Source organism: Patiria miniata, unplaced genomic scaffold (genome assembly GCF_015706575.1).
Source record: "Patiria miniata isolate m_02_andy unplaced genomic scaffold, ASM1570657v1 HiC_scaffold_6, whole genome shotgun sequence".
Lineage (NCBI taxonomy): Eukaryota > Metazoa > Echinodermata > Asteroidea > Valvatida > Asterinidae > Patiria > Patiria miniata.
Genome location: NW_024037073.1, coordinates 21,699,676 through 21,724,288, shown reverse-complemented (window position 1 = coordinate 21,724,288; position 24,613 = coordinate 21,699,676). Strand labels below are relative to the sequence as shown.

The following is a 24,613-nucleotide window of genomic DNA, read 5'->3' as shown; positions in this document are numbered from 1 at the left end:
TCTATCTAATTTGATTGTGTTCTGCAAAGACGAAAAATGTCTGCACCCAGAGCGGCTTTAAGGCGTCTCCGCCTGCAAGACTGAGGAGTTAGCGCTCTAGTAATTCAATATAGCTCCATGTGTACTGCCTTCATATACATTAGGGATTCATGATCATGAGACTTGCACATCTACAGACTAGAAACAAATCTAATACTCAGTCAGGTCCATATACTCTTGGTCTTCATTCAAGTCTTTCAAGTCATTCCGGTCTATGTACATTGTACTGTTCTGCCTACGTGTACATCTGGTATTCATGATAATGAGACTTGCACACTCTACAGGCTGGATATCAGTCTAGTTCTCAGTCAGGTCCATATACTCTGGGTCTTCTTTTGGTCTGTTCTCGTTGACGTCGCGTGAGGGCTCCATGTACAGTTGGGACTCTGCTTCAGGCAGCTCTTCGTAGACGTTGTTCACGTAGGCGTATTCCTCCTCAGGTGTCCGTTGTGGCTGCTTGGGCTTCTTCTGGGACGGTAGTTGCTGCATGGGCATCTGGTACCCCGAGGGGGTCGTGCTACTGGGGCGAGGAGGGGGTTGCATGGCATTCGCACCGGGGGGAGGGGAAATCGTGTAATCATAGGGTGGGGGCAGGTTGTCCTTGACTGCGTACTTTGGTGGTCGGAGCTGGGAAGCGTACTGGGGGTTGGTGAGGGTGGCAGCTGGGCCGGTGCTGAGTCGTGGAGGAGGGCTATCGAAAATTAAACATCAACCAAAAAATAAAATAAAAAACATCTTAATGAATAGCGAGTCAAAATATTCAAGTTGTGCATAATTACCAACCATTCCTAACAGAAAAAAAGCTGATATCCATCTATAGATGTTGCCAATTCAACCATATTCCGGATGCAATTAGTAAAGTCTGTCATGGGTCAATATGGCCCATCAGGCCGGTATTTCTCTCTGGTTTCATGTGGCATGAGAATATTTCTACTCCCCCTGGATGGGATGCAAGTCCATCGCAGGTTACTCCCCAGCTAATGCCAATACCCATACACTCCTGGATGGAGAGAGGCAAGTGGGGGGTAAAGTAGTTTGTCCATGGACATAACATATGTCCAGCAGCTGGATTCGGACCATGGACCTCTTTAGCATGAGCCACAAACCCTCACCACTACATCACATCCCCCCCTCACCTTTAGGGTTAATTAAATGACTATTATTTTGATGGAATAGGTTTTACTCTTTTTCAAGCTTGTACTTCGACTTTAGATTTTTCTTAATAAATGTAAATAATGATATTTTTGTATTAATGAGACTTTATTAGAATGCATCAAGTAAACAATAAAGGAAATATGAATTGACTGCAAGACATTACAAATGTACGTGTATTTGCAGGGCGTGGCCATTGTACTGTGAATATAAACTACAGTAAAAAAAATTTGGATACAAAAGTTTCAAAAATTCGGTTCTATTCTCAATGATTAAGAAATTTATCTTTTCATTCCTAATCATAAGTGGTAATAGAGACAGAGCAAATTTTAATGAATGGTGTTTGTACCAACTTTAATATGTGGTTTCATTTTTTTATTCATCCTTCAAATAATGCGGAAAAGCTGGACTTATGTAATTTTACTAACCCGGTTTTATTCCTTGCAAGGCAACAGCAGATGGCTACCACGATGGCGATAATAATGAGGACTACGACTACTCCGCCCACCGCTGCACCGATGACTATGGCTACGAAAGAGGAAAACATGTGACTATAGGGGTAAATTTTGGCGAGATTCTGAGCACATTAATTTTGCTAAGTACCTAAACATTTTGTTTGAAAAACAAAGGCATGCTTTTAAGCAGACCCAGGAGAAAAAGAACGAGAACAGGAGGATCAAAATTTTCCAAAAAATTAAAAATGTTAATCAAAAAATTTAAAAATAGGAAAAAAGTAGGACTTTGGAGGACAAACTTTTCAGGATAAAAGTAGGATGTCTGCAGGCTTTCAGGAGTAGTCTTTATTGATACGTGCCCATAAGCCTCATTTGGCCTGTCTGTATATACTCACAACACTTGTGCTAAGCTCTTGGGAGTACAGTTGCAGTACTCCTGCGCCCAAACCCTTCATTGTGTGATTTACATCACAATGTGTAACACTAGCTGTTATGAAAAATATCCATTTTGTTTCGGTTTTGTGGGACAAAACAAATAGGAAAAGTAGACATTTCAAAAACAAGTAGGAGCAAGGTAAATTTGAAAAAATAGGGAAAAGTAGGAAAACTTGAAAGCCTGCAAAGGTTACTGGCCATAATGCCATGCGATGTGTTTTGTTTGCTACCGATTCTTAGCCCATCAGAAACATTTTGAATGCTTGATGCCCACGGTTCAGTCGCAGCGCGAGCAAATTGCAGGTAGACCTGAGGGCGGGCTAAGTCACTGGGCCCAGGGTTGCTTGAAATCAAGAATACATTGGTACCGTATCACACTTTGGGTTGCATGCCAGAACAAAAACAGTTTGCTTTGCTCGGACTTTTTTTCTTCAAAGCAAAACACAACCCAACAAAACAGTTTGCACGAGTTGCAAGATGAAATTCAATGCCCAATGCAGGGGTGTGGGTGACCACTGATAAAAATAGCTGAAAACAGCTGAAAAAAAGGGTGTAAAGAAGCTGAACTTTGGAAATCTCCTATACTTTTGTACACAGCAAGTGATGGGAAAAAAGCTGAAATCAGCTTTAAAGCTGAATTTCACACCCCTGCTAATGATTTCCTGTTGTAAAAACAGGTAAATGAAAACAACAATTCGCATTTTTTTTTATGTTATTAGGTAAAGGATGAACCCTACATGTATCCCTGCTAATACTGTTGTTCATTACGATCGATCAAGGGAAAAAAAATTATTTTGTTCCAGAAGTTTGTTTTGGTTGCATACAGCAGAATACCAAGAGGAAATTTGAAGGGGCTTTGGTTAATACGTTTAAAATTAATGCATACCTTGAAGGTATATTGGATAGCAACATAGTCAACTTCTAAACTGAGTGCGTCTCTAAACACAGGAGGACTATAACTTTCCTTCATGACCTTTGAACTCTTTCAAGATACAAAGAGATGGATCTTACCCTGAGACAGTGCCTCGGTTCCCCCACTCCTACTTTCGCAAGAGGGGCCGGTCCAGCCTTCAACACAACTACAGGTGTAGGCGTTGGCGTTGTTTGCAGCTGAGTTGCAAGCGCCGTTGTTTCCACAGGGTGAGCTATCGCACGGATCAACTGTCACTGCTAAAGGACAAAATATATAACAGAAAAACATGCAAACTAACTGGGAATCACAAAGTTGCAGTTTTAAAAGCCTAATGGTGGTCTAAATATACTAAGCCTGTGCTTGATAGGTATTAAACACTATATTTAAGACCGATTTGGACGCTGACAATGACCCAAGCCAAATTATCAGCGTCTAAACTCCAAACCGGTCTTAAACATAGTGTTTAAAACAGGCCAAGCTTCACATTCCATTCATAATAGCTTTGCACTAAAAAAAATCTCAACTTTTCAGTCCCCCAGTCAAAACAAGTAAAAAAAATATAAATTTCCAATAATTTGTTCAACAAGTTTACTTCATGTTTTTTAAACACCCCTCTAGCTACGTTATGGCATGTCCCTCTCCCGAGTAGTTGTAAACAACTCCTCATACGAGTGTGCATCGTGCCAATGCTTGTGCGCGCTTCGCCGAATAACAAAACAAACTACTAATTTGAATTTCCTACGGTGCGTCTTAAGAAGCACCGTTGGAAAGGCCTTCTTTCGTTGATTACTTCAAAATGACAGCTTGCCAGAAAGAATAATTTCACAGGGAGTTTAGTCCCCTTACTATCTTTCAACCAAGTATGTTTTTCAACAATAATTACGACAGTTACTTTTTGGATAGCTACAAATGATGGACTCTGGCTTAAAGAAAACTTAAATGCATCTTTGCTTTTCCCTATGCAAAGCCATTTTCCGTTGAAAGCCCAACCCTCCAAAAAGTTTGTTTATGCGTTTTGACTTGCACGTTATGATCTCAGTTGTCACTTGGCGTACGTGCTTGGGGAAAAAAGTTCTCATTCACGTATATGTAACTGATTGCAAACTGTCTGTCACTTTAGCGCAGTATTTGAAAAACATGACAGCATACTAGGCGTACGCATTTCCCAGGATGCCTGATCCTATTACTCACTTAGAATCGAGTAGGATATCTCATATATTATGTCACTTCGATTTTGAATGTTTTATTTGCATATTTTGTCCATTTAAATCCGTATAAAACTCATAAGTTGATGTCACATGATGTCGACCTATTGCTGACTGATCTATTCTGCAATGCATGAAAATCTCTTGAAATGTGGGCAGTCTCAACGAGTTTGGGCAAAATATCATGGGAAAAATGCATCGGTGTTTGGTCTGACGTATCCGGTTCGTTAGTGTGACTTCATCTCAATTCAACCATGCGTTTTTCACACGGTGTAGCATAGCACGAATGGAACCGGAAGTTAACGCAGCTCCAGCGTTTATCCAATGGGCGCTAGTAATCAGTAGGGCAGGCGCGGGCATGACTTTTTACTAATGAACCGGATAGGTTATCTTTAAAGCTATAGTCCATCATTTGCAGCCATCCGAAAAGTAACTGGCGTAATTATTGTTGAAAAACATACTTAGTTGAAAGACAGTAAGGGAACTAAACTCCCTGTGAAATTATTCTTTCTGGGAAGCTGTCATTTTGAAGTAATCAACGAAAGAAGGCATTTCCAACGGTGATTCTTAAGAAGCACCGTAGGAAAATTTTAATTAGTAGTTCGTTTTGTTATTCAGCGCAGCGCGCGCAACTATTGGAACAGCGCACACGCGCGCGCGGTTGTTATAATTCGTCGGATCAGTGCGCGACGTCACGTATAGCTGCAATTCAAAACATGATTCAGTAACTTTTGATTTGAAATTGAGATCTTAGAATGCTGGTTTTTCTCGGAATGTACAGCTGAAGCTTAGCTGAAACTTTATCAGGTTAGTTGCTTAGTATCCTTTATTAGATTTTGAACACTTTTGTTGCTTCAAACGAACAAATTGCACAAATTACAAATGATGGACTATAGCTTTAAGCATGTCACATATGTCTGGGTTGTCTTTTCAGAGGAATTCACAATTTCATTTGTTTTTACCTGTTTGACAATACTCCCCAGTGTACTGACTTGTACAAGCGCAGGACCCGCCGTTACCACTGGCAGATGCCACGCAGCTGCCCCCGTTTTGACAAGACTGGGCACACACGATAGCTGAAAAGAAAGATTTGTAAATAAATGACCTCAATTTTCTGTAATTACTTTACAAAGGGTGATTTGGATTACCGAAAAAAGGAAAAAAAACCTGAAACAATTTCTGATGTTTGAATTCCAAAAATGTTGGCGGTTGGACAACATCTAACACTAGGTGATGCTGTTAATGACGGAAAGATTTCTGTACTTAACAAATATACATAAGTCTCTCCCCCAAATCTGTCCAGGAAAGACTGACAAGCATGGATCATACTTGGCTTTCAATTTTTAACTTACATTGTAAAACTGGAATCAAAATCATTAACCCTAACAGAACTCGATCAACCCATCAATCCCCAACGACAAGTTTTGTTGGAATCTCAGGATGGGTTCAGTACCCCTATTAATGACAGTCTTTTACATTGGGTTGGCACACTGCCAAATTAAAGTCAGAAATATGTGTGGGCAGTTTCCCATATGGTGCTGGAAATTGCCAGGATGGGTATGGTTCCTAGTAAATCATGCTAGGGAGTTAGGGTTAATGAATTGACTGAAATACTGATGTCGATTTGTTTAAAACTCAAATTTCATCCAACAAACTTATTTTCTCCTTGTTGTCGTTGAGTTAATCACAAGTGTTTTTCCCTGTGTCACCTTTTTGGGATTATTTCTGAAGAGTCCATAACCTTTAAAAAAAACAACTGTAAATTGCATTTTGACCTTAAAATTTAAGCTTAAAAAAATACCTCTTTCGCAAAATTCTCCTGTAAACTGATCCAGACAAACGCAAAAGGAAGTAGACCCATCGTTGGATGCGACGCATGTGCCGCCATTTTGACAAGATATGGCGGAACAGGCTAGCACTAGAAAAATGGGAAGATAACAAAAGTTTTACCCTTCACTGACATATATTTTTATATACACGTACTGTATGCTTAGTTGCATGTTCGACCTTAACAGTTTTGAGCAATGCATTCGTTAAAGGGAATGTACATCATTGGCTTTTGCTGTAATTTTCAGAAATGAACTATTTGAGGGGTTAGTTTAAATCGATCAAATATTGTTACACTGACATGTTTGAAGTTTTGTGTTCGAAAATGCTGGAAAAACCAAGAAAAACACAAATGTTCAAGTAGTCTGGTTCCCGGCCTGACTCCACTAAAGAATGAAATGGATCAGTTTATAGATGCCGGTAAATTGTAAGGTAAGGGAACCAGTCTAGCTGGCTTGCATCCGCTCATGAACGTGTAACCAATAGTAACCAAAATTTGGACGGAAAAAAATGGTAAATTTGGAGCAGTACCGGTAGTTGGGGGAAAAAAATGTAGTTTATACAAATTTATACAAAATTACACTCTTCTTGAAAATGACTTCACACCGGGTGCCATAATTTTACAGGATGCTTTAGACTGTCACTTACCAACATCCTAGTACGGTATTTTGTAAAAATTTGGTAGTTTTGTTTTTTGATGTTTGCAAATGTTGTATATTCCCTTTAATGCTCATGATAACATATCACCAAAATCACACCTACCCGTGTCACAATATGTCCCTGTGTAACCGTGTCTACATATGCAATATGCAATGTCATCACCACGTGACGCAACACAGACGCCGCCGTTGGCACAGCCGGAGTCCCCACAAGTCACTTCTGTGGAATTACGGTTAAAGGAAACAACATTCAACGTTAAACATGTCTATCCCTCATGTTTAGTGAAAGATTACTGTGGTCATTTGCTAAACCTAGGCTTAGACTCCAAGTTTTGGTCAGTCACTTTAAAGCCTTTAATGTGTATGGTGTTCTGGCAAAATGAGACAGAACTGGGCACAGGCCAACTGGAGAAAAATGCAAAAAACCAAAGGTGGTGATTTTTTTTCTCGATTTTTGATTGATTGATATTTATTACTACACATATTTTGAAGAAATCTGGAATAAACATGCTGTTGAGGATAAGCATTATAGGCATCTTTCATACTCACTCCTGCAAAGCAGTCGAAACCTGGAAGGCCTTTTTCCCAGTATTTAACTTTTTTGACACATCGATTAATGCGAACTTTAGATAGCCATAACTTGTCAACGGAATGTCCATTTTCTCTTTCCTAAATATCACAAACTCAATTCAACTGCTGCCCAGTTGTGTCTCATTTTGCCCGAACATCCCACATATGCAGACCAAACAGAAATACTCAGAGAGGCAGTCTACCAAATGTTATTAAATCTTTAAAACTTTGTGCATTATTTCTAGCCAATCCGGTTCATTAGTGTGACGTACTCATCTCAATTCAACCATGCTTATTTCACACGGTGTAGCATATAGCACGAATGGAACCTGAAGTTAACGCACCTCGAGCGTTTATCCAATGGGCGCTGGTAATCAGTGGTTTGCGCGTGTGTATAACGTTTTTACTACCAAACTGGATGGAGATTGTGTACAAGCGATGTGAGCCACTGCTGAGGAAATGAACCTTTTTCTTGTGAATCTTAAACGTTGATATTGCTACATGTACACACCTTCTTCACAAAATATGCCACTGAATCCTAAGGGGCAGGAGCAGTAAGTGACGTCACCAAAGTAAGCGCAGCTCCCACCATTTAGGCACGGAGACATCGTACAGGGCATTTCTGGAAAAATGAATGAATTGGAACACAAACATTTCAGGAGGCATATTTTCTTTCCTGGGGGGAGGATGGGGTGAATTATTGAAGAAAGAATTTTGAGGCAACCATAATATTTTTGACATGTTTGTCAGTTTTGTTTTTAATTCTACAATTTTTTGTGGAATGAAATATTTCCTCTATCATTAGAAATAATGGGCCAAAATGATTTGGTCCATAAATTACATTTTAAAGGAAATTTGGCAAGAAATCATTCTTGACAATCTTTAGGCATTTGAAATTTTCTTTCAACTAGCAACACCGATTATATATTTATGCATAAGCCAAAAAAAAGAAGAAAAAGTTTCAGGGGAATCTAATCACAGTTTTCCAAACTCTCTGTTTTCAATGCAAACTGCTCCATATTTCTCCAATAGGTGTCATGCTGTTTAAGAGTACTTTAGAATCCTTTGCTTTTGTGTGTCTTTTTTTTTCGTCTGAAGCAACAAATTGCTCAAAATCTTGCTCAAAAAAAATATGCATAATTTTGGGGGGTCTCTCAACTGGTTGTTGTTGCTAAATGAACGAAAAAGTCCGCCCATGACCCATTTTGAAACCAGTACCTTTAATGTTTTTTTTATTCCAAACGATACTCTTTCAGACGGAATATTTTCACACGGTTTTTAATACCATTCCTGTCTCCACTTTTGAGCAAGGTTTTCTCATTAAATCGGTAGGTACATTACTGGGTAATTACTAATGCTCCTATGTGCCTTTATTAATCCTCCTGTAATTTAAACAGTCACAGACAGTTCCACTTCCCCTGCTATACTTTTAACACAGGCTAGTCACCAGCAGCCAGATCATATGTCAAGCAAGCACTGTGACTAGTCAAACTGGGTCAACAGACAAAGCAGGCAAGTTGTGGTCACAGCTGTTTTGTCACTCACCCAGAGTCAAAGCATAGCTATATCGAGTTACTTAAAGCTACAGTCCATCATTTGCAGCTATCCAAAAAGTAACTGACATAATTATTGTTCAAAAACATACTTGGTTGAAAGATAGTAAGGGGACTAAACTCTTTGTGAAATTACTCTTTCTGGCATGCTGTCATTTTGAGGAAATCAATGAAAGAAGGCCGATGCATCTAAAGACGCATCGTTCGAAATTTCCGTTAGTACAAAAAATGTTGACAAAGCGCGCGCGTAAGCGTTGACACGACACACACGCGCGCAGTTGCTATAATTCGTCGGTTCAGTGCGCGATATCGCATAGCTGCAATCGGCTCAGTGAGAACGTGTATCGGACGCTGAATTCAGGCCCAATTCAAAACATGATTCAGCAACTTTTGATTGGAAATCGAGATCCTAGAATGCTGAGCTGAAATTTCATCAGGTTAGTTGTTCAGCACCCTTGTTTAGATTTTGAGCACGTGTGTTGCTTCAAACGAACAAATGATGGACCTTTAAACACTTCCAGCCACTCAATCCTGCTTTATGTAGCCTGGGAATTATTAGCTGTTGAAAACAGTCACTTGTTTAATTTCGACTGATATCACTACTTGGCACTGAATGCATGTTTGCAAAGGTATTCAGCCACTTACGTGTTTCGCAGTACGTGCCAGTGTAACCAGCAAGACAAGTACAGCCACCATTAATGGAAGTATCACACTTCCCTCCATTAAGACATGGAATCAGTGTACAGGGTGAAACTGAATTAAAACAAATAACAATAATTCGGTCATAAACAAAATTGTGCAAAAATTCTTGAAAGTTGTATCATTACTGATCAATATTTATCTTGAACTTAACAGCTGCAAAATTATTGCACGTTGTCTTCATTTGAACTACTACGAACAAAATTGGTATTGTGTGTCATTTGTATTGAACTAATCATCCACACGTAGGGGTTTACATTTAGCAGGTTCAAATCGCGCTCCAGTAAATTTCTTTGTTCATTTTTTTTTAACGATTATCAGCACTTTTGCATAGCATCCCAAATATAGACAGAACTTTAATACCAGCAGTGTCAAATCCACTTTTGGGAATGCTGGAAACTTTTATTTGAGGTCCACCTAATTTCAGTCAACTTTCCAACATAAAACAGAACTAGAAATAAATTGGTAAACGTTTGCGTTGTTTGCTGTCAGTGGACTCCAACATCTTGCTTTCAACTTGAGGTATACAGGAAAAACAAGTACACGTCAACACCTGTATGGTGCCAACATGTGGGGCGTTCTGGCAACAATGAGACGGAGCTGGGCACAGGCCGAAGCCGTAAAAATGAAAAAAATGGAGAAAAAAAATTTTGACTTTTTTTTTTTATTTTTTTTTATTTTCAGATTTATTGATATTTGTAATCTTCGTAACGTATACTACATATATATTAAAGAAATTGAATAAAAATTGTGGAGTAAAAGTGTTTTTAAGGAAACAAACCATTTGGCATCTTTTATATTCAAGAATGCAAAACTAAAAATGTTAAAGGCCTTTTTTTCGCAGAATTTTGCCTTATTCTCAGAACCGTATTGTAAGGCGAATATCATTCTCTAATACACACAGACTCTCATTTTGATCACTTTCCAGTTGTCTCATTATGCCAGAATGCCTCACATGCCATTTACAACTAAAAAAAACACCAAAACAACCCTGAAAAAAAGGCAATTGAAGGACTTACATCCCTACATCCCTGTATGTTGTCTAAAATTTCCTATAATTTTTCTGTCAAGGTTTACCCCAATCCTGGCAAAAGACGCCCGTCCACTGGAACGGACAGGCGCATGCATACGCAGTGGACAGCCATGGCGTGGAGTAGCAACTCCCACCGTTCATACACTGGTGGTTAACACAGCCATCATTGGAAGAATCTGCATCTAATGAAAAGGATGAAAAAGGTGTTTGTTTTTTTTTAAGTAACGAATAGACTCTTTGAAATCTACAGGGCGAGTCAGAATGAACTGGACCCAAGTTCACCATTTTTTTTGTGGCAAATAGAGCATATTGAGAAAAAATAAATGAATGGTTATTGCAGCGTGTGTTCTTTGCTAGCTTTTCTTTAAAATGGTACAGTGGATCAAGTTTTGTATTCGTGAAACTGAAAGACAAAAATTGTTTTTCCCTAAAAAAAATTCATTCCACAATTTTTATTGTGTTTCTTTAAAAATGTGTAGTAGACATTTCAAAGATTACAAATATCAATCAATCCAAAAAAAAAAAAAAAAAATCATCCCCATTTGGTTTTTGCATTTTTCTCCACTATTAAAAAGCCAGTAACATATCTCATTTCGTCAGAACGCCTCACAATTTTACATTCAGTCATGGGTATTCAATCACGTCTCGGAGATCGTCAAAACTTTAGTTTGACTATTGAAAACCTCTTAACCAAAACCACTAACATTCTCCAACCCTCTCTGATCTTCAAAATTTACAACAATTTGGCAGGATTAAGATACAAAGTCAGCGTTACTTTAAATGGAGCTTGATAACCATTAAAAGTTAAAGTTAAACAAAAAGCTGCTTCCTGCACAGTAGTTCCAAGACTTCACTCATAAAGATCGTGCACAAGTGAAGTAAGAGCCAAAATATTCACCGGCATTTCTAGACAAAAAGGAAAAAGCTTGAGATTGATATCACCATCGATCTCCATTAGTAAGACTGGATTGGACACAGCGACCTCCATCTTGTGCATGCATGCGTAGTCATATCACTGATCTCTATATAAAGACTGGATAGCTAATAAAGAGCCGCACAATGAATGAATTTGACGCCATATTGGTGAGACCGGTGAGACCGGCTGGTGATCTACAAAGGACAAGTTGCCGTCTTATATAGGCAGCATGATTTCTTTTGTAACGTCGCGGCGCAGTTCACTTGACTTATATTTTGACCATCACCACTGACCAAGGTTTACTACAATTTTTCTAACGTCGTGGTTACTTTGCTGCAGATCACTTTTTCGGTGTTTTTGAAATAATAATCACTACGGAAATGTGTCCCTTTTAGAACATCATAATATGTGTACGTGACCAAAATGCGCGTCAACTGTTGATACAACGCGCGCGTATTTACGCGTAGAACGCTCGTATTATACGCGGCCATCTTCGTGAGACTGGGGGCGAATTGGTCAATATGCAAAGTCTACTGTGTGAATGTTGTATGCATATCCGCTATCCAGTCTTTATATGGTAGTCATCAGTGTCGGAGGCCGTGAGGGTTTGAAAGTTCAAAATGCGTTCGTTTCACACACAGACCATGCAGCACGCACGTCACGCATGCGCGGTCTTAAACCCACACTGTACTACCCAGCTGTTTGTGTCTGCGTTTTCCGAATCTTCAATGCACACAAGTGACGCGTGTCCAATCCAGTAAATGGAGACCAATGGATATCACCACTGATCTCTATATAAAGACTGGAAAGCTAATAAAGAGCCGCACAATGAATGAATTTGACGCCATATTGGTGAGACCAGCTGGTGATCTACAAAGGACAAGTTGCCGTTTTTATAGACAGCACGATTTCTTTTGTAACGTCGCGGTTCACTTGACTTATATTTTGACCACCACCACTGACCAAGGTTAACTACAATTTTTCTAACGTCGTGGTTACTAAAATGCCGCAAATACCACTTTTTCGGCGTTTTGAAATAATAATCACTATGGAAATGTGTCCCTTTTAGAACATCATAATATGTGTACGTTACCAAAATGCGCGTCAACTGTTGATACAACGCGCGCGTATTTACGCGTAGAACGTTCGTATTATACGCGGCCATCTTCGTGAGACTGGGGGCGAATTGGTCAATATGCAAAGTCTACTGTGTGAATGTTGTATGCATATCCGCTATCCAGTCTTTATATAGAGATCAGTGGATATCACCCATGAATAGTCTGGTCTTCGTACCTATTTCGCAGTACTGGCCAGAGTATTGGTCCGGGCATAGACAGTAGGTGAAGCCAGACACACTTTGACACGTTCCTCCGTTCTGGCAAACATTGCTCGGGCAGCTGTAATCTAACAAAAAACAAAAGTCAAAAATAAAAAAAATTATTCACCAAGACTTTCATGGTGTTTGTGGAGTGAACAGATAATGGCTAGATATTTTTAGCAAGCTTGGGTGATTAGAACTATGTCTTCCAACAATGTCATTCTAGTGTCAGACTCGAAGCACAATTGAACATTTGTACACAAAAACTAGACTAACATTTTCTGCGTGTTACATTTCTTGCTAAATCTCGTCAGTTGCCATCATTTCATACATTTATTTTCATGTTGATACCAAGTTACTAACACTTTTTTTTATTCAATAATAGGTTTTTGTCCTTCATCAACATATAAACACTGTACATGTGTACTCGAAGTGTTACCTCCCGAGTGAAAGTTGAAAAAAAATCACTCAGGTGGGACTCGAACCCACAACCCCCCGCTTTCTAGTGCAGACATCTTACCACTCGATCACCAAGCTTTTTCATCCATTTCCAAGTTTTTCTATACTACATGTATAATTCTTAAATAGTAAAAATTGTGTGTGTGTGTGGGGGGGGGGGGCAGAAACATGGATAACATACCTGCAAAAAACTCTACTTCACAATTTAAGTGCAATCCACCTGAAATTATAATACAAACCGCAAGAACTTTATCCTGAGCAAAAATGAGTTGAAAACAGTCCCTGTGATTTCTACTTTCTTACCCATCTCACAGTACGGGCCCGAGTATGGCATTGGGCAGAGACAATACATCATGTTAGTTGAGATGTCCCTGTAACATGTCCCTCCATTCTGGCATCTATCGATACTGCAACTATAGTCTGACAGAACAAAAATTAATACAAAACAGAAAGCAATCAATATTACGATCTTCATTACAAACAAGTGCAGGGCAACGGACTATTCAGAAAACAGTTGGTGGTGCTACTTACCCTGTATACTCATAAGAGCTAATGTTGTGCAAACCCGACTCAAAACCGATCCGACCCCGCACCGACTTCGGATCGGGTCGGTTTGTCCATCATTTCACTTGGGTTGGGTCAGTTTCGGTTTTGTGTTACAGCTTGCAATTTTTGGGTCGGGAAAAAACCTGAATTAAACCAAAATAAACCGAAACAGATCGAAAATTCAGAGGGTGCAATATTTATTGCAGAGTCACTGTGCCCGGTATGACAAAGACTTAATTGGGGTCTATTACACACAGTCTATAACATGTACGTATGAGTACCGTGCGGAATGATTCAGGTGCTGACATGAGAGAGATGACGATTTTCACGTAACGCAACTTAGTTCAGGTAAAAAATGCGGACACAGTTGCCCAAACCAGATGTTCGGTTTTTGTCGGGTTGGATCCGTTTTCCTTGATTTTTTGTCAGGTCAGGTCAGGTCGGGTCAGGTCAGGTCAGGTCGGGTCGGGTCAGGTCGGTTTTAGGGAGTTTAGATCGGTTTCGGTTCAGAATCGGTAGGCCTATATATCTATAATTTTTGGGTCATGCATGGCCTGGTCAAGCCGACCCGATGCACAACAATAAGAGCCACTGTGCATGACACGATGTGTGCAGGCGCGGTTCTAGAACCAATATTTGGGGGGGGCTAGCAGGGTGGATCCAGAATTTTTTTCAGGGAGGCGTGCTGAAATGTAGACTGGTTATTTTTTCCAGACACTTAGGCCTCCGAAAATCAAGAGGTGGGGGGGGGGGGGGGGGAGGCCTCATGCCATATTTTCAATGTGAACGCCAATAAAATCCTAAAATCATTGAAACTATATTAACTAATACACCCTTGTCACAACTTTTTTAGGGAGACCGTTCGCATGTACATCACAATCCTTCTTTTTGCTAATGCAATTTTTTTTTTACAGAATTTATTTTTTGGGGGGGCTAGACAAAATTTTGGGGGGCTAAAGCCCCCCCCCCCAGCCCCCCCGTAGAACCGCGCCTGGATGTGTGTACATATTGGTTTGTGTTGCAAATGAACAATTTTTTTACGAGTGTGCACGGACTAGTGGTGGGATTTAAATCCGAATTTTGTATCAATCGGTTTGCATTCCACTATTCGGTTTTTGCTTTTAGAAACCAGATACATGAAACGGAAACCAACCTTGAAAAAAAATTAAGGCTTCTATTTGTTTGTGACACAGGTTATTAAAAAACAACTGGAATATCATGTAAATTTGCTCCATGGTCTCTGATTGTAACTGCATTCACATGTTTTGCTAGTGGTCTTTTGGTATATGTATAGCCTGCCCATTCGACTTATCATCAGAGATTTGCCATCCATTTTCTCGATCCCACCACTCGCACCGACCCATAGCCTCTTTGCAAAGGAATGATAAACATGATAAACTAAAGGTCAGACGATTTCAGTGGTTATATATATAGAGTGCTTTATACAAATGTATCAAAATGCTTCACAACTATTACCCCCTCTCATCAGGCCATGAGGCCAATTTTCTGCCGCAGATAGAGATCAGTGGCATCTGGTCTGTACCCAATTGAAGTAAAGTATCTTGCCCAAGAACACAAGTACCTTGTGCCATCAGGGCTCGAACCCACATACCATGGTATGCATGAGTCGAACACCGTAACCACTGGACCACAGCGCTCTACTCTCCCAGTTTTTCAGCAGGCTTACCTGTGTCCTGACAGTAGTCCCCAGTCCAGCCAGGCACACACACACATGCATACCCAGCGTCTTCTCTTGCTGTTGTGTAGCAACGTCCACCGTTCATGCATTGGTGGTTAGCGCAAGCCCCACTGGACACAACTGTATCATTATAAACTGCAGGAAGATACAAATTACCATCATAAATTAGTACCATATATATCAAATATTGGAAGCCCTTTACGTGACAAAATTGCACAAAACTTGGTAAGATTGCTTTACTTGACTCATTTTCTTGCTTTTGAGAAGAAAAAAGATAATAAAAGAAATCATAGTGCTTAAGAGTGCTGAAGGAGTTACAATCCATTGATCACAAGTCCAACACAAGTCCATCATACCGGTATCTCAATCAGGTGCGTCAATCGCTTCTCAAAAGTGGGGGGGGGGGACATACCTTGATCAGAAGTAATGCGAGTGCCCGCTAATAAGGGGCCCGCTAAAGGGCCCTGAAAAAATTCTGATTCTAGATGCTCATGTGGTGTGATCTGAGGCAATTTCTGACCACTTTAACCAATATATTCTGAGCAAAAGATAATGATTTAAACATCATTTTCGAGGTTGAAGTCATTGAATAAGCTATTATATTCTTAGCTAAAGCCTGGGGTTCAGGGCCCGCTTAAGGGCCCCGAACAAATTTGGATTCTAGAATGTGGTGTGATCTGAGGCAATTTCTGACCACTTTAACCAATATTTTATTAGCAAAAGATACATTGTACTGTAGTACATAATAGGGCCCTGTAAATGAGGCACGAGTTCAAAAATCTGGGGGGGGGGGACGGACATTTGATATTGTGTCCCCCACCCTTCAAAAAGTGGGGGGGGGGGGACATGTCTCCCTGTCCCCCACCCCAGGATTGACGCCCATGATCTCAATCACTAGTCTATCACATGTTCATCAAAAGTCCACCAAATGTTCATCACAATTTGTCATCACAAGTCCATCACAAGTCCATCACAAGTCCATCACAAGTCCATCACAAGTCCATCACAAGTCAACCACAAGTCCATCATAACTCAATCACTTGTCTATCACACGTTCATCACAAGTCATGACAAGTCCATCACAAGTCATGACAAGTCCATCACAAGTCATCACAAGTCCATCACAACTTCCATCACAAGTCAATCACAAGTCCATCACAAGTCAACCACTAGTCCAACACAAGTCCATCACAAGTTCATCACAAGTCCATCGCAATTCCATCACAAGTCCATCACAAGTCCATCACAAGTCCATCACAAATCATCACAAGTCCATTCAAAAATCCATCACAAGTCATCACAAGTCCATCAGAAGTCATCACAGGTCATTACAAATCCATCACAATTCATCACAAGTCCATCACAGGTCCGTCACAAGTCATCACAACTCCATCACAAGTCCATCAAAAGTCCATCACAGGTCGAGAAAAGTCGGTCACAAGTCCATCTTAAGTCCATCACCAAGTCCATTCGATGTTCTCACAAGTCATCACAAGCTACATTTAAAGGAACTGTGACAAAGGCAGTCCTTTGTTAATGTTTATCTCCTGGTTACGCGGAAAATGATCTTTTTACCAGACTTATGAATTGAGTCACTTGTGAAAACTGACTTGTGATGTACAACACTGAACGAAGATGTCTTACCGGTTTCGCAGTACTCGCCCGTAAACTGATTTGGGCAGTCGCAATAGAAGTAACCAGACGAGGTCTCCGTACATGACCCGCCATTGCGGCATCCATTGGACATGCAACTACTGCTTACTGGAACAAACACAAATGGTGGAAGTGTTTTGGGTGCTTTAATTTCATTGGGCCTAAATGTTATCAAGTTTTTCAAAACAATTGTTGGCTCAAAGATGTAGCCATTCTTGCACACACGTATACTGCACTGAAGTCTATGGAATCCCCGGCATGCACAGCAAAGGGTCTATGATACATGTGAGCACGTCTTTGATTTCGTTGGTATGCCCCACTAAAATACTGTACGCGTGTGGCAAACTGTTCTCTCTTGAAATCTTGATGACTGAACACGCCCCTTGAATTTGCGGAATAAGGCTTACAACCACAAATCGGATCCTTTGGGAGACACCTTAGCGTCATAATTCATACCTCTGGGAGACATTTCAATGTCTCAGTAATGCCTCAGCTCCTATTTAGAGGCAAAAAGGCTAGATTGATTGCTCGTGGTCAAGTTAGTAAAATAACCAAATTTTGTGGGTGAAGGATAAGGTAAAATTTGGGTAAAAGTCATTAAAGTTAGAAGAAAAAAAATGCACAAGCCTTTGGGTAACTACTAGTATTTAGCAGTCATGAAATTGAGCCCCAGAGTATGGGTCCTATATAGTGCTTAGCTTACCACTGCTATCACAATGGTCACCAGTCCAAGGATGTGAACACACACAAACGTATGCTTCAGCTGACCAAGAAGTTGGGTAGCAAGACCCACCATTCTCACACGCTCCGGCTTCACAGACATCTTTGGAATCGATGGAAAGGAAAGAAATGATGCTTTTAGTGCTAACACAATGGATATGCGCAATTGGGTGATCGAGCCATGTACATGCTTACGCTCATTATATTGTTTGTGCAAACTTAACATGTGACACTGTAACTTATTTTGCAAGTCTATCTAGACCCACTAATTTGGGCGCTCCTTTTTTGACATTTGGGATTTTGGTCTGTCGTACTGGAGACCAAAATCCCAAATGTCAAAAAAGGAGCGCCCTATAGGTGGGTCTACATGTAGGCTAGTCATGCATTGCACAAACCGTTGCATAAATAGTCCTTCGGAAGATTTTTCGAGTTCCAACTTGGAGCACTTGTCCTCATGCATGTAATGGTTCTACCAATAGTGTCAAGCACAGAACTTGGTCGATCTGAAAACATGGCCTGTGATTGGTCGATTTTTAAAGAGGCGTGGCTCAATTGACCTATCGCGGTTTGCGAGTTAGCCACGCCCCTAAGACAACCCTATGGAATTTTTGCACGCTAAGTTTTGTTTGTCTCAGATGTTGCGCGTTCCGTGTCCAATTGTATATCATGTCTAATTGGACAATATTTCACAAGCTGCGTTGACGCGATTCTAAGGCGATTCTACTGCGATAGGTCAATTGATCCGTCTATTGCACAAGGTAGTGACAGTGTAGTGAGTACACATAATATTAATAAATACTATTAAATGTTAATAATACCAGTTGACAAGAGCCCAATATGGAGTGTCATGGCCTAGCGGTTAAGAACACCGGACTCATGTTCTGGTGTTTCAGAGGCAACAGTGGCGTGGGTTCGAGCCAGTGGCGTGGGTCCCGTGTGTTGTGTAATGCACGTTAAAGAACCCAGTACACTTATCGCTAAGAGAAGGGGTTCGCCCCGGTGTTTCTGGCTAGTGCGATTATCTTCAGCCATGAAGTCTGCACTGCAGGAAGGAAGGAAGGAATTTGCCTGAACTTTGCATGATCAGGATATTCCTTTAAAAAAATTCTTCCAGGAGTAGCTAGGGGCCTAGCTTAACTCCATGCAGCTCTAATGCTAATGCGATAAGCATTAGAGCTGGAGTTACTCTAGCCCGACTGCGTCTGGCCGTACAGTACTATCGCAAACTCGTACTACAGAGCTTGCGATAGTACTGTACGGCCAGACGCAGTCGGGCTAGAGTTACTCAAGCTGCTCCAGGAGAACAGACACATTCCGCGCCCCAAAACTGACCATGACAAAGGAACAACACTGTCATTGAATTTCGTGCCCAAATTCAGGTCACAACTTTTTTAGGCCCTACTTTAAAAATAAAATCAATGAATTTTGAACCGATGATCAGCCTAAATATTAATGTTTCAAACCATGATAAGACCAACAAAGACGAAATACTAACATGAATGTATTTTGATACTCTCCCTTCGTCCTAAAACACGAAATTGTACCATGCATAGAGCAAGCTAGTAACAAGAAGTACATAAACACGATAAATATCGCGCGGAAAATAACAAGAAAAAACAACGCCCTCTATCTTAATCCTGCCGGTTTAGCGCCAATGGCGCCTCTACTCCACAACGGTTTCGACGCACGTGTTTTTAGTCGATTTTTATACTGATAACGCGACTGCAATTCACAACAGATAAACAACGTTCTTGGACTCCATGTCTTCTAAATTGTCTAATTAAATGATATCCTACCGTACCGTGCTCGCAAAAGTCACCGTAGTATGAGTCTGGACACAGACAGAAGGTGTTGCCGCCGTAGACGTTACACGTCCCTCCGTTCAGACATGGATTAACATCGCAATGATCGCCTGAAAACACGGGATACATAGAGACAGAATGAAACACGACTGCTATACACTTAAAACCCGTCTTCAATTTGAAAAACAAAATCTACAAAATTCTAACAACCAACAAAACATCATGAAAATCCCGCGAACATTTTCACCATCAGACAGAAGGAAAGAAACTAGTCTGAACTGGCTAGTACTCAAGGATCAGACGAAGTTGGAAGAAAAAAATACACCTATGGAATGGACTTGATAAAAAATCATGTGCAGGCAGATGTATGTATTGGATTTTGCCCTCGTTGCCTGCAGAGTTCAACATTACGTCCAGGGCACTGGGGAGTGAATATCCGTACTCCCCCCCCCCCCCCCCAAAAAAAATAATACATATAATTGATCTTTACAAGGACTATATAAATAAAGTATAAAAATACCAATATGCTGTGCCAAATATCATTACTGAAACATACTCGAACGCACCCAGTCACGAATTTCTATACGCCCGAGGACAATGCTTTGTCCTTCGTCCAAGTGATATCATCCCATATGTAGATTAATCACATAACCGGATCGAGGACTGGGCCGTTTTCAAAACAAAACAAAAACAAACAAAAAACGCTCGAGGACTAAAACGATCTTCTGTTTTCCCTTTGTGTGTCTGTGCCTCGATCTATCTGAAAGCCATGCATTGTACACATTTCCCCACGTAACAATGCAGTGAGCGTGGCATGAGCTTTTAACGAATCGTGACACGGTTGTGGCAATCATTCACAAGGACACACTATAATCCAGGTAAAGTATTTGTTTGGTTTTCCCTTATGCAACAGACGTGGACGCCGACTTGATATAACCGTCCATATCAATTCATTATTTTGGTGCGCATGATCAACTTCTTTGCCTGTTTGAGGCCTGCCAATTGCCGACCAAGCTTGCTAATGACACTCATATACCGTTGATTATTATTCAGTTTCATTGAGAATTATTGCATGCTTCAGAATTACACATAAATACGTGCGCTTTCCCACTCAAGCGTACTTATTATGGCAGGGATACCAGGGTAGAACAGTTACACAAACACAACTGTTGATTTTACACAAGGGTTTTTGCTAAGGCCAAAAAAAAAGTCTCCGGTGCCCGACTAAACTTAGTGCAAATAATTATATGGGAGTCCAGAGAGGCCACATAAAGCTTATTCTCGATCATAACCCCATCTAAAAACACGTTAAAATTGTGCAGCAGCAGGATTCCAGTCAAACCAGTGAGTTTGGCGGTTTTGAGACATCATCTTTTATTGAAAAAAAAACTTTTTCATTTTGCCGACGCGCATGGCTACGGCGACGCGCGCGCATACCAAAAACCGGAGACTTTTTTTTTTTGGCCTAATGGAGCCTTTTTTTGCTTCGTCTGAATATATAGGGCCCACTGTTCATACGTAGAGCTAAAACCCAGCCCTATGTTACGGAAATAACTTTATGGGAAAGTCGTAAACATTATTTTTCTCATACGACCGATCTGAACTATGAACTATGCATTCCTTATTCCTTTAAAAGGGCTTTGTTTCGTTGAGTAAGTTTACATGAACAAAATTTGGACAATTACGACCTGGAATGTGCCCAATTGGGCTAAACGAAATTATATTAATTGGAAGAAGAATATAAACGTCCACACAACCAGCTTCTAAAAAACTAGACGTTTTTGTGTTATTTTTTTGCGAGAACGAATTTCGTGGGGTCAAAAAAAAATTTCCGAAAAAATCAAGCTGTTGAGTGCTAGTTGTGAATCCTGCCGCCCCGTGGTTCGCATTCAACAACATTTTGTGGTGCTGTGTGTATATATGACACACACAACGCGTACAGTTCATTGAATATGGCTTGAAATACTATGCTTATTCCACAAAAATATGTCTGCCGCGTTTTCGTCTTTTCTCGGGAACGGCAAGACATTAGGTTAGTTTCCTTTCAACCAGTATACAATCCAAAACATGAAATTCTCGGGAATTTCAGCTAGGCTGTAATTCCCCTTTAATATTAAAGTTTTACCGTCACAAAATGCCTCGTCGTAGCCGTCACTGCAGTCGTCCTGGCCGTCGCAGATCCAGTAGAGTGGTATGCAGGAGTCATCGTGAGGACACTCAACCACTTCCACGTAGTCTTGGTCGCAGAGATCTGTTTTAAAATGCAATATAGATTAAATTTTTCCGGTCGTTATTGTTGATTGTGACGCCAGTCCAACCCCCCCCCCCCACCCCCCGCCTGAAAAATTTGGACTATATCCATCCCATCTAATTAAATTTCTGCATCCATTGCAACTGATTGTGCTCGATGCAGAGTGGAAGTCCGCAGGTACAGCGGTTTATCAACAAATGAACTTTCATGATATTATACAGGGTGAGTCAAAAAGACAGTGACCTGAATGATGATTTCTGTTCTAACAAAATAATATGCTTTGATACACCAATGAAGTACATGCACGTTCGTCCACTCATCTGACGACAAATTACTGAAATTGATGCATGCTATCAGAAGTTACGCATGTTTTACTGAAATAACCAATTTTGATAGCTATCCATGGAATGCCTTTGGAAACTATTGAGCTGAGTGAGAATTATAGATTGCACACAGGCAGTCAAATACAAATGAAATTTTAATCATTTGAGTCAAGACTAAAACGTTATTTTTATACTGTCGGATTTTGTGTTTTGAATATAAGGAACATTACGTCACTCTCTTCATTTCTGAAACAGGTGGTGATTTTTGTCTGTTTTCCTTTGCAAGTTTTCGTCCATATTTCATTGTATGTAATGGGTGTTCATCAATTCGTAGTAATGATCAGTGGTGGATAGCTGAATTTTGTGATCTTTTTATTGAAATAGATAGACATTGGGAATAGAGTACGTAAGAAAAAGAACATGTACTTTCACAGTTACTAGGCAATAATACATGCACTTTTATCCCTGTGTTATTAATATGAAATGAGGCGAACCATACATTTGGTAAAGTGGTGTGTTTTTTCTAATTCGGTAACTTTCTTTTTGACTCACCCTGTGTGGGAGCCCTGTTGGGTCTATCTTTTTGTCTCCAACTTACCGTCATAAGGAGAACCAGAACCGTCCCCCGAACTCGGCCAATCAGTAGTGTCACCGCTGCCGTGACCCGATGCTTTACATCCACACATCCACACTAGGTATCCACACGTAACAAACACCAGCACAGTCCTTAAAAACATGCTGAATCGGTGGACGGTTAAGTTGCTTTTTTAGTGCTACAGCAACAAAAACGTACATGTACAGGTCAACTCCTCGTTAGTTGTCACAGATACTTCTAAACCACTTTGAATACAGCCCTACACTTAAATTTAGGTATAAAAATACCCGAATTTTGATGACGTCATTTTGTTCAGTGCCGAAATTTGTAGGACAGGTTGATTCCAACAGGTTCAACAAATATTTATCCACAAGTGATTTCTTTTCCACTCCACCACGGAACACACAGATGCTTGGCTCCTGAACGCGTCAGTCGTCAGTCGATGCAGAGCCTCATGGCCAACTGAATATCTATACATCTCTTTCAGCCCAACATCCTCGTCTGTTGTTGATGAATTCTGAGTAGCAAACGTCATCAACTATAATATACACACTTTCGATTCAAGATCAGTTTCTGGACGAATTCATCTACAGGGGTTAAACGCAGAAACCCCATGCCATAAGCCTACATGTAAATGGTCACGTAGTGCACGGTAGTTTAATGGCAAACAGCTAACACACTTCAATGGTTTTTGTTGACAAACCCACTCGTGCATATCGACCGGCTCTTCACAAAAGTTTTGGGCCTGCTCTGCAGGGACAGAAACTTTTGTGGAGCGCTGCCGATTACGTAACAGTTAAGCTGAGCCCGAATAAGGACACAACTTTTGTGACAAAATTTGTTTGCAGCGGTCGTGCAAGGAAATGAGGACGGCTTCAAGTGCCGAGACGTCTCGATTGTGCAAATATGCATGGTATTTATGGGCGTCACCAGGATTTTTCTTGGGGGGGGGGGACAAAGCACATCCCCCTAGAAAAATTCCTGCACATTGAAATCTCGATAACTCAAAACCTGTAAACTAAAAACCTGTAAACTCAATTCCCTTCTTAAACTTATTCCCGTCAATTGTTGTTGAATAGAAAAATTGGATAACTCAAAACTCCCTTGAGGTTTGACTTTTCGTGATTCCACTTTCTCTTCTGGCATATTCTCAATTTATCTTCTTCTTTTTTCGAAGGTGGGCGGGGCACATTTACATTTACCCATCCCACCCCCGTCGACACCCCTACAGACGCCAACCCTTTTTGTTAAATGTGTATTATACTAACAGCAAATAGGGCCCCACACATTTGGTTTTTTCTTTTTTCCCTTTTTATTTGCTTTTTCGGGGGGGGGCAAGACAAGTACCCCTTGTCTCATCGTGGCAACGCCCATGATGATATTCAGTGGAGAGAAGATGTGTGAGCAGCACCGTGATGCCTTCATCGGAAGTAAACCAGGTTTTTTTTTCAATTTCAGATTTGCCCGAAACTGCTGTTACATAGCTGAAAGCCATGAAAACTTTATTTCACAATTCGCTGTTTGAAAGTGAGTTCAGTAACCTTTCTTTAAATTTGTCAACAGCCATTGTTACAGAGATAGAATGGAAGTCGTCGTATACGGCACGTACTACGCGTACGTACGGCCTCTATGTGGTGGCATTCAAACGTTAGCATCAGAGTATATAATAGTTGTAAACAAACTTACAAAAACCAACAAGGATACGATTCAACAGAATATGACTATCATCAGGCGGCGAATTCAATAGAAACCAAGCAAACCAAGCCAGGCAGAACCGGGGCCAACAAAATA

The 24,613-nt window shown here is 40.5% G+C and overlaps 1 protein-coding gene across 6 annotated transcripts; it reads right to left on the bottom strand.

Moving 5' to 3' along the window:
* Positions 1–234: 234 nt before the first annotated feature.
* Positions 235–23,500, bottom strand: LOC119742517 (fibropellin-1-like). Of its 6 annotated transcripts, none has more exons than XM_038218472.1 (17): positions 22,826–23,500; positions 21,779–21,904; positions 19,653–19,763; positions 17,835–17,954; positions 17,123–17,239; positions 15,467–15,613; positions 13,537–13,653; positions 12,750–12,860; positions 10,585–10,722; positions 9,454–9,561; positions 7,767–7,877; positions 6,789–6,905; positions 6,001–6,117; positions 5,162–5,275; positions 3,093–3,251; positions 1,620–1,719; positions 235–730 (listed from the first exon to the last, which is right to left on the bottom strand). In XM_038218472.1, the coding sequence occupies exons 1-17, from the start codon at positions 22,962–22,964 to the stop codon at positions 337–339; spliced, it is 2,346 nt and encodes a 781-aa protein (XP_038074400.1). In that variant the 5' UTR covers positions 22,965–23,500; the 3' UTR covers positions 235–336. The 6 variants fall into 6 exon arrangements, with proteins under 6 accessions (XP_038074400.1, XP_038074401.1, XP_038074402.1 ...); XM_038218473.1 differs by having other exon boundaries at positions 15,467–15,598; XM_038218474.1 differs by lacking the exon at positions 17,123–17,239 and having other exon boundaries at positions 22,826–23,499.
* Between the last annotated feature and the right edge of the window lie 1,113 nt (positions 23,501–24,613).

Bases quoted from the DNA above. Each gene is read 5' to 3' on its own strand.
- LOC119742517 (XM_038218472.1), bottom strand. From the start codon at position 22,964: ATGTTTTTAAGGACTGTGCTGGTGTTTGTTACGTGTGGATACCTAGTG. The intron at 17,240-17,834 runs GTAAGCTAAGCA...TGTTTGTTCCAG, and splicing joins TGACCATTGTGATAGCAGTG to TAAGCAGTAGTTGCATGTCC. The intron at 9,562-10,584 runs GTAAACCTTGAC...GTTTTAATTCAG, and splicing joins CGTCTTTTGCCAGGATTGGG to TTTCACCCTGTACACTGATT.